Source organism: Puma concolor, chromosome D2 (assembly GCF_028749965.1).
Source record: "Puma concolor isolate L17-30 chromosome D2, mPumCon1.1.hap2, whole genome shotgun sequence".
NCBI classification, from domain to species: Eukaryota; Metazoa; Chordata; class Mammalia; order Carnivora; family Felidae; genus Puma; species Puma concolor.
The window spans coordinates 52531588-52546732 of record NC_141677.1 but is presented as its reverse complement, the minus strand read 5'-3'; the positions used below and the strand labels follow the sequence as shown (position 1 = coordinate 52546732).

Below are 15145 nucleotides of genomic sequence, written 5' to 3'. Positions count from 1 at the left end.
GCGACTTATCTCTGACTTATCTCCACTGCCCAACTGACTCCATCCTCAAAGGCTGCTGACAATGGTCTCCCAGATGAGTCCAATGGCTTCTTCCCAGTCTTTGATCCTCCACCTTCCAACCTTATCAGCCTCCGCCAATCTTCCTCTCTCACCTTTCCTGACCCAGTCCTTTCCTTGTTCTCTTGCTTCCCTCTTCTCAGCATCCTGACAGCCTCTTTCTGTCTCCCTCCAAGCGCACAAATACTGGTTTTTCCAAGGCTCTGCCCTGGCCTTCTCACCCACACCGTGAACCCTTCTCACAACTTAATCCCTTCACAAGGATGCCCCAAATCTTCCTCTATTTGCAATGGTCCACAGGCACACAAATGTGAACATATCCAAATGCAAACTTATCGCCACTTCCATTCATGAGACAAACACTTATTGGTTGCATTCTACTACTAGCAGGTGCCTTTACTAGTGGTTCTTCTTGACTATTTCAATTCCTGCCATTGCCATCCAGTCCCTCCGCTTCCATCTTTCATTTGTCCCTCAACTCCCTCATGTGATTAGTCAACAAGTCCTGTCGCATTCACTTCTATGGTGTCACACCCAACCCACCTGCTCCCACCCTAATTTATATTCTCTGTTGCTTCTCTTCTGGAGAGTATTTTAATAGCTGCCTAACTGGACTGCCCGTGGCTCCTCTGATTCAGATTAATTTTCTTAAAGCATAGCTTTAATCACATCACCTCCCCCACCTTAAAATACTTTTGATGGTGATATACTGCCTGCAAAATGGGCTCCTTAGCCCAGCATTCAAGACCATCACAGTAGGGTCCTAGCCTTGCCATGCAGCCTTCTGGCCGACTATCCTGCCTCCAGGTTCCTCACCCTTCAGCGTAAGCATGTCCCTCTCCATTTCTGGATATGCTCCTACATCCTTTTATTCAGGTCTTAGTATAGGCTGGTTCCACCTCTCTGCCAGCTGAAGTCTTACTAATTGCTTAAGGCCTTGCACAGGATGCCTGAATTCGGTCTTAAGTTTTTCCTTCTCTGAAATCACAAATAACTTTCTTTGTGCCTCTCTCACAGTTCTTCCATGTAATATAGCCTTTGGTTACCTCTCCTATGCTCCTTGCGTGACTCTCAAACCTCTCAAGGAAAGGGTGCCAAGGCCTGATTAACCTGTATACTCTTTATACTGCTTTATATATAGTAAGCTGAGAGGCTGAAATATTCAAGTTAACTTGGTATCCATCATATATCATGTAAAAGAATGAAAACGCATTTAATATCATCAAAGTTAATTATGCCAAATTCTTAGGAAGGCCTAGAAACAAACCATTTCTGCTGTTGGTTCAAGGATACATGAATGTTAGATCAAGGATATATGAATCATTTTACTAACTTTGCAGGAGAATTGTGCATTCTTTATTGGTTCCTTAAACTACAGACAGGTACAGAGATAGACCAGATCTTAGAGAACATTTAGTTCCTCCCCAAACCACACCTCCCCCTGCCCTTGTCCTATCCCAGCTACCAAGGCTCCAGTTGAGAAAATAAAAGTTTTGGGAGAGGAAGCTGTTCCCATGGTCACATAAATCAGAAGTCATAATTGTAGCCATTCCATTTATTAAGGACCTAGTGTACATCAGACATTTTACAAATGCTATCCAGCCCCATGACAATCCTTCGAGGGAGGTGGTACTACCCCCTTAGAAGATGAGAGAATGCTCAAGAAAAGTGAAGTAAGTTGCTACAGAGGGCCCTGCTTATTAGGGGCAGAGTTGAGCTTCAGCCCTAATTCTATTTGGCTGTCAAGTCTAGGCTTTTCTAATTGGACACTGTGGCAGAGGCAAGACCTACCATATGTCTTGACTCCTGTCCTACTGTTTCTCCAGTGAATAATTATGCCAACTAAGCAAGCACACATACTTAGAAGTTGTAAGTCATTTTGTTTGAAACTGGAGGCATGAAGATTAAATAGTAGCTTCATTACTATGAAAGTTCTAAGGTTAATAACTGCCAACATCCTGACTCTTGTCAAAAAACTTCCCCAATCTGGAAGAGAAATATGTTTTCCTGCTTCTTCAATTCATAAGTACATTCCTTGACTTAAAATACATTTGCCCAACCACATTCAGCAAGTATTTTTGAGCTCCTAGATGTCCAAGGCACATGGGAGGGCACAAAGTTGAAGACGAAACAGTTTTACCTGGAGAGTTTACAAGCAACAGGCAGTCAATGGATTAATGGTAGGAACCTCTCCTCCCCTACTTAGGGGAGCTCTGGTTAATTTAGGGACTTCCCACAAGAAGTCAAGACACTTAAGTTCTAATCCCTGCTCTGCAGCCTTGGCAAGTCTTCTCGCTGTGTCTCAGTTTCCTCAGCAAAGGGACTGGTACAAAGGAATGAATTGTGCTAAGTAGTCTCAAGGTCGCTTCTAGTTTTAAATTTCTATTATTGCCCAGCTTACTCTTGAAATTAGATTACACTTTTGAAAGCGATCACAACTACTGTCAGGGAAAGGGACCTGCTGGATGCCCACTCCTCTTTAACTTTGGGAGTACCGAGTTCTAAAAACATTGCTACAAGAGTAAAGCTGACTAATATCCTTCCAAAGTTTATCATTTATAATAATAAAAAGTATACTAAAGTTTACCCTCCAAGGAGGGTACACTACATTTGAATTCTTCCATTACATCATTGCCTGATTATAGCTTTAATTCTTTATAATACATTTAAGATGTTTAAAATATAATTTTAAGTATCTTCTCCTTCCATCTACTCTTCTGTAGAGTTATTGACATTAACGACAACAAAGAAGAGAGATACGGCCTCTTGTATTCACTTAGTTAAACTGAGACTTCATATTAAGTGCTACTTCCGATGGGCCTTCCCAAGCTTCAGCTAATGCTGAAGTTGGTGAAAACAGCAGGGAGGGAGGAATATAGAACTATGGGTATTTAAAATATGAGTTTTAAAACATATAGGCCTTTGGGAACTTGACCTTGTTGATTCTGTTTCAATATCCTGCACTTGTTTTCAATTAGCACAGGTAATGTTTTTAAGCACCCAGTCTTATACCGTAATATGCTTTCTCTTGACAAGGCTCCCTGTGCCTTATCTTTCTTCACACTCAGCATCTTAGGATGTGATGCTCAAACGCATCTTGTGCCATCAGTTAAACAAGCACAGAGGAGGAAATGAATCAACCAAAAGAAAACTGGAAGGAAAAAAAAAAAAACTGTACCATCTCAGTGCCTTGCTCATAAAAGGCATTGACTTTCAACTGTCAAAGATAGCCCTACCAAGAAACGAGGAAAGAGAATTTGTTCATTCTCCAGTCAACAAATACTGGGTGCCTAATATATGCCAGGTACTGTGCTAGGTGCTAGAGTTATAGCGGTGAGCAAAACAGGCAAAAATCCCTGCCACAGTGGAGGTTACACTCTAGTGCAAAGAGACAGGACTTAAAGAATACCTGAACAAAACCACTTCAGATAGCGATGAAGTGCTATGGAGAAAATAAAATAGGATTGGGTGTGGTTCCTGGGGTGAGGGGTGAGAAGCTATTTAGGATGATCAACAGGGCCTTGCTGAGTACATTCAGGACGTGAGTCCTGAACGCTAAGAAAACTTTACTCTTAATCCTACAAATGTGGAATGAGGTGGGAATGAGTCAAGTCAGTCTTTAAGGGTGGTCACAGTGGTTCAAAGTTCTGTATTAACGGCAAACTAAGTTCCTTTTTGGTTTGCCTTAAAGAAAAAAAAAAAAAAAAAACCCAAAGCCTAAATCTTTAACTGGGACTTCTACTTAGGGGCCACTTGTTTTTCTTTTAAGATCCACCAACTTTTCAAGTTTGTGCTAATTACTTTAGCGGTACTTAAGTACAGGCAATTACTAGAAGGACTCCTTCAGAACCCAGTACCTCACCTGACACCATCCAAATTCTGAATGAGACAGGACCCAGCCTTGCAGCGAATCAGCGCTCCTCCGCCGACTCATTAATGCAGCCAGGTGGAATCCTGTAACCTTTCCAAGAATGGGAAACGAGCTTCGGGAAATCTGGGGAACCTGACACCCCAAAGTTCCCACACATTGAGGCAGGGGCAAAAAAACAAGCCGCCGCTCTTTTGCATGAACTCTCCCCCGCCCCTCCAGGCGTCATCGCTGCAGAAGGGCCGCTGTCCCCGGGTCGGAGGCACACTGCGAGTACGCGCGCGTGTGTACCCCGCATGAATCATCGGCGCCCGGGTCCGCGGGCGATGATTCATTCACCGCCCTGGAGCTCACGGCCACACGTTCCGGGCGTACTATGACGGCCGCACACGCAGCTTCCTTAATATTAAACAAATGTTTCAAAGTACGAATGCCCGGAGCCAGAAACGTGTAGACCCAGGCGAGGCGGCGGGGAGGAAACGGCACGTTTCGGCCGCTGCCCGACCGTTCCCGGGGCCGGGAGGGGAGCGGCGGGCACATCCGCCCGCCCCCTGGGCCCCCCGCCCGCCTCCCGGGCCCCCGGCACCCCCCCCCCACCTCGGCACGCGCGTCGGCGGCGCCCGCAGGGGGCGCGGAGGGCGCACAGGTGGGTCCCCGCCCGGCCCTGCCTCCCGCCCCTCCCCGCCACTCGACGAAGGCCGACGCTCCCTCGCCAACGCGCCTCCCGCTCGCCCCTTCCCTCTCCGTGACATCTTATATAATAACCCGAGCTAATCAAAACGGAAGCGACGCGCGCTGCCGGGGCCCGTCTCGCGGCCGGGGCTAGATGCTCGCCCCCCGAGCCCGCGGCCCCCGAACTAGGCGCCCGGGCGCGCGGCTCCGGGGCGGGGGGGAAGGGCCCGAGCGCCGCCCCGGCTCGTCCCTCCTCGCAGAAGGCGCCGCTCTTGCCGGTCCCCGTCAGGAAGCCGCGAGCGTCACAAACTGCGTCAGCTTCTTCAAACACATTTCATGGTCTCCCTCCAGCCCGGGAGCCGGCTGCTCCCGAGGCGGGGCCGCGGCCGGGGCTGGAAGGAGCCCCTCCGGGGAGGAGAAAGTTCCTCGGGGCCCTCCCCTCGCCCGCACCGCGCCCGGCCCCGCCGCGCCTCCAGCCCCTCTCCGCGCGACGCCCGCCCCGCCGCGCAGCCCGCCAGCCCGCGCCAATGTCAGCTTGGGCAACTTGTGACCCCCGGGCGCCGGGCGGCCCCCTCCCGCCCGCCGGGCTCGCCCGGCGCCGGGGGCCTCCCCCTCCACTCCCCCCCCCACCCGGCCCAGCGGAAAGCGGCGACGCCAGAAACTTCCCCGGGCCGCGCCGGGCGGGGAAGCCGCCCGGGTCCCCGTGCATCGCCCTTACCTTGCTCTCGGGAGGCCACGATCCGGGCGGGCCGCGCGGGGCGCGTGGTGCGCGAGCGCGCGCGCGTGGGGCGGTAGGTGAGGGAGCCCGCGCCGGCGGGGGCGGGGCGGGGCAGCGGGGGTGCGGGCGGCGCGGGCGGGGGCGGGGGGGCCGGCCCGGCGGGCGGGCGCGAGGAGAGCGGAGCCGGCGGCGGCGGCGGCGGCGGCGGCGGGCGCGGGGCGAGCGCGCCGAGGGGGCGGAGGAGTTGCCGTGGGTTTGTTTACGCATTGCTGCCCGGCTCGGGGCACAGCCCGCACTCCCTGATTGGACACAAACTGGGGCACAGCCTCTCGCCGCCGCCCGCCAGGCCTCCTCGAGCAGCCGCCGCGCAGCTCCCGGAGCGCCCTGCCCGGCACGGCCCGCGGCGGCGCCCGGGCCTGGAGGGGACGAGCCGCGGCGGCCGCCGGCGGCGGGCGCGGAGCCACTCGTCGGCCCAAGGCTCGCCATCGCCCACCTGTAGTGGCCCGACCTTGGCAAGGAGAAATTCGAAACTTCTGAGCTGGGGACGTCGTGTCATTCAGCTGGAGAAGGGGCACTTTCTTCCCCCCCACCACAGACGGAGGAAGCTTGCCCTTGAGTGGATAGAAAGCAGCGGCTCAAATGTGCCCCTTCGGCGATGGTCAAGCCGAACCTTCCTCTGTAAGCTATCCCTGGGAGCTCAGTTTCCTCCCGGGCCTTCAGCTTCTCGGCTTGTATTCTGTCCTCACGCAGCATTCAAAGTTGCCATCCCAGAAATGACCTTGCCTCATGATGCCTGAGATCCCAGATGACTCCCCATGGCCTCAACCTCCGATTCCTCAGCCTCAGAGTATTCCACACCTGGGCCTCCACTTGTCCGTCTCCTCTCCACTGACAACCCTCACCCCCAAAACCTTTGCCTGCAGACAACACCTTAGGCGCCCCCGTTCTTTCCAGATGGATTTTGATCCTGCTCCGTTCTCTGCCACAAACCCAGAGAACCCTGTAGCTCCCACGGCTTGTCAAACCCTCGTGGACACAGCTTGTCTAGCATCTCCTACCGTCTCTGTGCAGTCTCCACCAGCCGGGTGCAGAACCCACCCCTTGTGGCCGGCATCAGTTTGGCTTGAGGGTCAGTCATGTGCCTACTCTGTGCCCTCAACCAGTCTGTGGATTCCTTAAGAACAGGAGCCTGGTTTTAACAGGGCCCTGGGGATGGGAGAGATGAAGGCTGTAAGAATAAAATTGTCACTGAATGTCTGCAGCTCTGCTGGTGCCGGAAGGACTCAAGAGAGTCTCTATTAAGAGGGTCTCCTGATAGTCTGCAAACCTCATCTTGCAAAAAGCAAATACTTCCAAAGCCCGAGAATGCCCTCCATTTCCCCTGTGTCTCTGTCTTTTTCCTGCCACACGTAGCTATGTGCCCTCTATACTCTTAATGGGCACCTGATAACCCTTGGGGGAGTAAAACTGAGATGTTCCCTAAGCTAAAGCTCAAGGTGATTAAAGTGAATATAGTAAATCATGAAGGAATAGACATGAATGCCCAGGAACCCAGTCATTTTACAGATAATTCCTGGGGCTAAGAGTCCCTCAACCCTGACAGCTAGTATGGATTTGCCAGTCTCCAGTCAAACACTAGGGAAGTAGACCCAGACCCTCCCCGACTCCTGGGATGGCTGGATTTCTTTCTCTCTTTAGATTCACTGCTTCCAGTCCCACTGGGAAAGCTGTCTTTGAATTCTGAGGGTAAATCCAAGTGAAAGTAAAGTTTTCTTTCCCAGGCAGTTCCATAGTGATGATTCAAGGCAGCAAATTAGTTACAAACGTGCTCAAAGAACTGGAAGTGCAACCAGGGGAAGGTGAGGCAACCCTGAGATTAGCAACTGCTGGATGCATCTCTCCCCTAGGGCTGGAGGGACAAAGGGAAGAGGCTGCCGGAACCTTGAAGGTCTTGCCCAGTGCGAGCTGAAGCCATGAAGGAACTTACAAAGAATGCTGAAGATGCCTCCCATAGCAAAGAAATCCCTCTCACCCTCCAGGGCCACCCAGTGGTAGAAAGTAGAAGCCAGGGGACAGGATGACAGAGAGCAGGGGTCAGAGCCCCTACAGTGCAGATCAGAGGAGGGAAAGGAGGTGGATCAGAGAGCACAGTGGCAGGCCACTGACATTCCGGGCATGGGTGCAACATCTGGTTACCCCGGGGACTCTTCCTTCGCAGGGATTCTGCAGGGACAGAGCACACTTTGTTTCTGAGCCCCAGCACTCCCTTCCTCCTTCTGGTCCCTCTTTGCCCTTTTGCTTCCATTTCTCCTTCTAGCTTCTTCTCTCCCATAATTCCCTTATATTTCCTTTTTCTCTCTTATTCTGTGGCTCCCATTTTTTTCTTTGGGTTCCAGTATACTTCCTCCTGACTTCTCTTCTCTCCATGGAGTCTCTGCTCCCCTCTTTGTCCGACTCCTTCCTGAGCAGGATGGCAGCCTTCTTCAGCATGAAGGAGATCAATGGGTTCCTATGGTAGGTCATGGAATCCGGACCTATCGTATAGTTCCCCTCCAGACACCGTGCGCGGCATTTCACATATGTGATCTCATTTTATCTTCACCTCACCTGCTAGCTGGGCACCCTTGAATAAACTCCGGTGGCTTCATGATTTTCCATCGGAGGGAAGGCTTTGCTAGTACAGGTCACCAACGTCACTGCTCTTAGCTTTCCTCCTCTGTTAGGTGCCTCCCTCCCCCCTTTCTTTTTCTTATCCCACATCTCTTCCTTCCACTAGCTCAACTATTTTTCCTAAATCTCAACTCTCAACAGCCTAACAGATCCGTAGTCTAAATTGGCATTTCAGCTGACTTTGGCAGGGTGGGGAGAATTCAATAAATGGAGATTGAGGAAAAGCATTCTTCGTGGGACAGTGAATAAAATGGTCCAGTTTGAATGAACAAAAGGTACAGGTAGGATATAGGACCAGATTTCAAATATTTGCCTTTAGAGTTCAGCTAAGACAGACTACGCAGAAACACAAATTCACCTTAAGTATATTCAGCGTGTGTATAATTCATATAATTAGAATCATAATATTTTAAAGCCAGAAAGAAATCAAGACCTTGTCTTGATTTGTCCATTTTTAAGTGAATGAACTGAGGCCTACCAGGCTTAGGTAGCTGGAGTATTACGGTAGTTAACCACGGACATTAGAGGGGTGCCTGGGTGACTCAGTCGATTAAGTGGCTGACTCTTGATCTCAGCCTGGGTCATGATCTCATGGTTCATGGTATTGAGCCCCACATTGGGCTCTGCACTGGTGGCATGGAGTCTGCTTGGGATTCCCTCCCTCTCTCTCTCTCTCTCTTTCTCTCTCTGCCCCTCCCCTGCTCATGTTCATGCACATGTATGCACCTTCTCTCTCAAAAAGATAAATAAACTTTTTAAAAAAGCAAAAAAATGTGGACATTAGAGTTTGAATACCTGTGTTCAAATGCCCCCTTTGACAAATGTTAGGTTATTTGACCTTGAACTTATCAGTGTTTAAGATTCCTCATCAATAAGATAGGAAAATGATAGAATCTATCCCAGTGGGCTGGTGTGAGAATTAAATGTTCTTACAGGTAAAACACATAGCACAGTGCGGGTCACATAGTCAGTCTTCACTAAATAGAGGTGACTATTATTATGATTTCCCACGGCTATTTGGCTGGTAAATACCAGAGTCAGAAATGGTCCCCAAACCTTTTAAGCAGTAATTGAGTGTTCTCCCCATTTCTTAGAAGCCATATCTTAAGATGCTGTCTGTGAAAATATGGCGGCTCCTCTGGCCTGGTGTTCTCAGTTATCCTCCTGGCTACCATTCCTCTACACCTCCTGCTATCTGCTGTGCCACCGGCCTCAGCAATCCCACCATACAATCAGTATTGCATCCTATGAAGTTCTGGGTGGGGGGCATGAAAAATTAGCAATGGGCACATTCCACATTAAGCAATGTAGTTTACAAGTTCCGATATCCTCAAATTTTACTCATTTAAATTTCAAAGGACAAAAAATAATTGTTGAATTAAAGGGGTTTGAGTTATCTGTCATCCTGCAGCCTGTAGAGTGTCAAACTTACCGGCTTAAATTTGGTGGTTCCTTAGAGGAACTCACTGGGACCAAGAAAAAGCCTTGGTTTAAAAAGTGAGTGTCCAATCCTTCAATAAATTGTGATGGAAGAGAATTTTCTTTCTCTCTCCACCTTTCCTTTCTGAGTCTCTGGCCCCACTTTTCAAAACTCCCCAATCCCATGATCTTCATGTAGTTCACTCTCTGAAATGAACCGTGTTACTCACCTTTTTAAAAAAAAATTTTTTTTAACATTTATTCACTTTTGAAAGGCAGAGAGAGACAGAGCACGAATGGGGGAGGGGCAGAGAGAGGGAGATACAGAAACAGAAACAGAAGCAGGCTCCAGGCTGTCAACACACAGCCCGATGCAGGGCTCGAACTCATGAACCGTGAGATCATGACCTGAGCCAAAGTTGGCTGCTTAACCGACTGAGCCACCCAGGTGCCCCATTTTTTTTTTTAATCTCTCAGACCTAGCTCAGTATCTGGGGCCTTCCAGGTGCCCACATGCTGTTGAGTGGACTTGAGCAATGCCACATGTACCGAAAGGATGCCCTCTTCCTCCCCCTTCAAATCTTTGTCTCTTCAGTTGACATCCTTAGCTAGTTATCAGCCTGTTGCACTAATTCACTGGAAAGCACGACAACAGCTGAGTGTGAAATAAATGTGCATTTTACAACATAAACTACATTCAAAGAGGGGTATTTTAATGGTGTAAATCCAGGCAGTATTTTAAGAGGGGCGGGAAGACATTTTTGGGGGCAGCTGGACTTTCCTAACACCTTTGCATCACACCGCACAAAATGGAACTTACCTCTCATATAAATAAAAGCTCTTTGACTTTCATTGTAACACATTTCACTTCAGATTTCTTAGGCTAAATTGTAGACGGCCTCCATTCTGCATATGGCTGTATTAATTATCCTGCCTAAGTCATTTCCTAAAAGGCACAGTTTTCTTTAATCTTTAAAAAAGTTAATCGTCGTCCGTTTTTCTCTTTTACTTCAAAGCCAGACAAAGACCCAATGCCCTGACCACTCACTGACCACTATACCAAAGACTGCTACATAGAGAGCATTTAGTAAATGGTAGTTATTTTATTATTGTTATTTACTATCAGTGTTACCACCGTACAGAGAGTACAAAGCCTCATCTTTGCTTTCCTTCCAGATTTCTTCCAGAAGTTGGACTTCAGCATCACTTTAGGAGGAGAGGATAATTCACAGAAATCCAGTTTTCCGGGTACCACTTGCTTTTGCTTCTGAAAGAGAGGCTGGAAGGATGGTTGGGGTTAATTGTGCTGCTGGGGGCCTATAATCAGCCGGGCACTATCGATCCCTAGTCTGCCCTCCATAATATTCACGATAAAATGGGGATCACACAGGCAATCTCTGGCCCAAGAATAGTTCATAATGACAGGCCAAAGATTTGTTCTCTGACTGTGCTGACAATTCCTTTAGGGCTTTCTCCTGGATGGACCAGAACATTCTCTGTGTCTAGCTCTGTTTGTTTTTATGCCTCAGACAACAACTTAGAAAAGAGAATCTCCCCAGTGGCTTCCCAGCAAATAATTCTTTTGGTCTCGACTATAGTACTTCATTTCCTTCCCTTAGGACACTTTTTGCACCATGATCATCAAATGGTGTGATTTAACCGTCTTCTTCTCTTTGATGATGCCAAAAACAAACAAAACCTCTCATTACTGGTTTTGATGTCCTTTTCTGGGTAGGTGTTCTTCTGTGGTCCACTGTATTTCTGCATTGTACTTGACTTACCAGGCTTTCCCTGCTCCCTTGCTTTCCTCAAGTGTCTATTACCCCCTGAGCATCTGGTCGTTTATATTTGAACATCTGGTCTTTTTGATTCATAGCAAAAATTGACTTTGGCCTTCTAATAATGAGATTTTTCAAGCATCGCAGAATCATAAAATGTTAACAGTGGAAGGACTTCTGCAGATAACAGAGGCCGATCGATTCCTTTTATAGTATAAAACCAAGACCCAGAGAAGCCAAGTGTCAGATGCAAAGCTACACAGCCTATGGTGGGGGAAAGCTAGAACCAGACCCAAGACTTCTGCTTCATTTGTTTCTTGTGAGTTGGATTATGATCCCTGGAAATAATACTATGAGGAATTTATAAGTGTCTTCCTCCAACATGTTTACCTTTTCATATAAGTGGTTTTCCTAATACATTTCCAGGAGGCTCTGAGAAATAAGAATTCCACAAGTGAAAAAAAATGCAGCCACAGGAAGGCATGACTTACAGAGTTGGGACTCAGTGATGATGATGACGACGACTGACGATAACCAGTTCTCACATTTCTACGCTGTCAGTTCTACTATTTTGTTCTCTATAGTCCCAGCTATTTCTGGGTTTCAAGCCTTCTGGAAGCCTAGCTCATTTAGCTTAGGGTTCTTGATGAGGGTGATGGGTGGGTTTTCAGGAGCTGCCTTCCATAGGAATGGTGATGACTTCAAATAGTTAGAGATCTACCCCTAAGTACACATTTGGAAACTTTTCTAAAGTTGAGGAGGTGTGTTCCTAAAATAATGCCAAGTATTGCATACAAAAAGCACTCCCCGCTCAGGCAATCTGAAAAATACGAAATGAATCAGAATTAAATAGCTTAGGGTCAGTTGGTTCAATTTTACCAGAATTCACAGGATCTTTAAAACAGTAATGTGAATCCTGAATTTCTAAGGGAGGGTGGTGAAATGTGTAGAATTTCCCAAACATATTTGACCATCAGATCATTTATGGGACTTGGGTAACATGGAACAAACTTTAGGAAATGTTAAATATCCTTTGAGGTTCAATTAGAGTCTACGGTACTCCCTTTGTTCCAAAACTATCTGTTTCAAACGTTAAGATACCTTTCCCTGGGGTTTGTTGTCTTGGATATAATGACTCACCCTGTGCCTCTTCTTCTCATTATTTATCATTTTAGGACCCAGGTGCTATTATTTCTCAGCCTGAATTTCTCCACACAGAAAAAACGTAGTTCATTTAACTCTGACCTCATACCTGAGCTGCCCAATTCCTGTAATTATTTTCAACTGTCTTATTCTTTTCTATAGTTTTCAAGGTGCAGGGTCAAAAAGGTAATAATAATTGTAGTAATTACAAATAGCATTTCTGAGTGTGTGCAGTGGGCCAGATATTGTGCTAACAGCTTTACATGTGACATCCCATTTAATTGTCAACACAACCCTGTGAGGTAGATATTATGGTTTCCATTTTACACATGAGAAAACTGAGGTGAGCTTAAGTAACTTTGCCCAAGAGGGTCCCAGCAAAGGAGGGGAAGCTGGGATTGAACCTGACTGTGTTCAACTCTTAAGGATTCCAGGCCCCTGCCCTTCCAGTGTTCGTTCTGTTTTTTAATGTATGCGCTGCCTTCCCAACCAGAATCCTTTAAGAGCAGTGGCCACACGGTCCAGACCACAGTAGAATCTTCTGTGCTTGACACAGCGCCTGGCATGCTGTAGCCAATACTTCCTTTGAAGAGAAAAATTAAGCAACTTGCCCAAGCCACTCAGCTAGTAAACGGTAGACCTAAGATTTGAACCATCTCCCACACCTTACGCATCATGGATTTCCCACAAGAACCATGCTCTGTGTACCAAGTGAGCTCTTTTTCCCCTTGGAGGTCACACCAGGCTTTTGATCATCCCAAACAAGGCATTTTATGCTCCCATTCACTCTACCCCACCCCCCTACCTGCCACCTGTAACGCATTCATTCTGCCCTCTCCCAAGCAGACTGTGGTTCTAGACCCAGGGAACTAAATGGCTAATACCCTGGTAAACAAGAAAGCACCTTTATGGTTCTTGTATGCGAATTTTGCCGCAGGTGTTCTGACATTGGTTGTTCTCAACCCCAGACTTTGCATTTGGAAGCCCTTCCAGATGTTGAAATCTTTCGGTGTAAAATGAGAATGCATGCGCGGCCTGGAGGGGGTGGTGGGGGCACCCACCATGGCCCCGCTTCACCGTTGGCTCCACGGGCGGTCCCAGCACCCCGCTGAGTGCCTCGGACACCCCTCACCCCCAGGCCGTGGGACGGTGGATGGCCGGACACAGCTGGGCAAAGGCATTAGCGGCGGTGTCTCTTTCCTTGACCTTGGCCTCTGCAGCCGTCAGGCTCAGCAGCTGCCCCAACATCTCCCCAGTTGGAGCCCATTTTCCTCACTTGGGTTTCCTCCAGGCTTCAGCATGTCAGATTTGAATGGCGCAGCTGAGCATCCCCACAAGAAGGCCAGGACATCTCTGTACCCTGGCTCTAAAGTGGAGCAAAGCCAGGTCCCCAACGAGAAAGTGCCTGGCTGGTCGAATGGCCAGAGTACAAACCTGTCGAGGACACTGCTGGCTCTGTCTTGGCCCAGCCCATGTGGGCAGACCCTGCAGTGGGGGAAGGAACTTCTTTCCTAAACTCAACGAGAGGGATGGGCATGTTGAAAGAAGGAGCCAGAATGGCTTGTATGAGCTTGAAAATGGCAGACCCAGAAATCCTGCAGGTCAGACAGGGCTTGGTTGGCAGAGACCCAACCTTGGTGCCGCAGACCCCATCTCAACCAGGTGGAAAAAGGATAGCACGGGAAATAAAGTTACCCATCCTGTTTCTGAGAGAAGCATCCTGCAATTTGTAGCCATCAAAAGGAAGGACTGTGGAGAATGGGCCATCTCAGGGGGAATGGTGGAGCCGGGAGAGAAAATTAGTACCACGCTGAAGAGAGAATTTGGTGAGGCAGCCATGAACTCCTTACAGAAATCCAGAGCAGAAACACAGGAGTTGAAGAAACAACTTCACAAACTATTCAGCCAGGAACACTTTGTAGTCTATAAAGGCTACGTGGATGATCCCTGAAACACAGATAATGCGTGGATGCAGACGGAAGTTGTGAACTACCATGATGAAACGGGTGAGGTGATGGACGAGCTTCCTCTGGAAGCCGGTGATGATGCCAAGAAAGTGAAGTGGGTGGACGTCACTGATCAACTCAGGCTTTGTGCCAGACATTCCCAGTTCATTCAATTTGTGGCTGAGAAACGAGGTGCCCACTGGAGTGAGGGCACGTGTCCCAGGTGCCGTGAATACCGACTTGGAGTCTCATGAAAGCTGGGGGCCTTCAAATGGACCTGGGGGATGAGAACTCCCACTGAACAGGACAGGGAGGGATCTTCTTCTGGTGATTACTTACAAAACTGTTCACAGTACGAGGGCTTTGTGTCAGGGAATAGTATCAAACACAGGAGATCAGGACCACAGACTTTTGGGTTTTCCAGTCAGAAGAAGAGGAATATAGTCACCTGTTGTATGTGTTGTATACATGACTCTTAACCACATGATTCAACCAGTGCTCTTGGGAGAATTGTAGATGGTACAAAGATAACTTCTCACCAACCATAACCTCTGCTTTTCAGCTAGCTTGCATTTGTCACTCCTTTTTTTTCTCCTGATGTGTTAGATTGTGGTCTGATCTAATGCATAACCTGGTATTTTGCATAACGTTTGTTTTTCAAATTGAGCTTTATGTGGTCTCGTATTCATTGTTTTCAAGAACGAAAGCTCTCTGGTTATCCGTGTGTTTAGGATCTTTCATGTTGTGGGAGAGGTTCCTTCTTTATTTTATTCAAAAGGATCAAGTACTTACAAACCAGAAAAATAAAATGCAGTGACAAAATGAGCTTACTATCTAGCCCTCTGGTTATCAGAACTATTTCTGAACAGAATGG

At 48.2% G+C, this 15145-nt stretch overlaps 2 protein-coding genes and 1 pseudogene across 4 annotated transcripts in view; 2 read left to right on the top strand and 1 right to left on the bottom strand.

Annotated features, from left to right (window-relative positions):
• PCGF5 (polycomb group ring finger 5) overlaps window positions 1–5457 on the bottom strand; it is a 126411-nt gene extending 120954 nt beyond the window's left edge. For 2 of the 3 annotated variants that reach the window (XM_086680352.1, XM_086680353.1), the window contains exon 1: window positions 5316–5456. The gene's annotated coding sequence lies outside the window, so the exon portion shown is untranslated. Of the gene's footprint in view, window positions 1–5315 lie in introns of all 3 variants that reach the window. The other variant, XM_086680350.1, reaches the window with a different exon arrangement.
• Window positions 4544–6568, top strand: LOC147576067 (uncharacterized). Its single transcript, XM_086680354.1, has 2 exons — window positions 4544–5388; window positions 6066–6568. The coding sequence occupies exons 1-2, from the start codon at window positions 4934–4936 to the stop codon at window positions 6103–6105; spliced, it is 495 nt and encodes a 164-aa protein (XP_086536480.1). The 5' UTR covers window positions 4544–4933; the 3' UTR covers window positions 6106–6568.
• A 5957-nt stretch (window positions 6569–12525) lies between these two features.
• LOC112854341 (ADP-ribose pyrophosphatase pseudogene) lies at window positions 12526–14804 on the top strand (annotated as a pseudogene).
• The last annotated feature ends 341 nt before the right edge of the window (window positions 14805–15145 follow it).

Coding starts and splice junctions, on each gene's coding strand:
- LOC147576067 (XM_086680354.1), top strand. CDS start 4,934: ATGGTCTCCCTCCAGCCCGGGAGCCGGCTGCTCCCGAGGCGGGGCCGC. Junction 5,389..6,065: donor GAGCGCGCGCGCGTGGGGCG/GTAGGTGAGGGA, acceptor GTCCTCACGCAG/CATTCAAAGTTGCCATCCCA.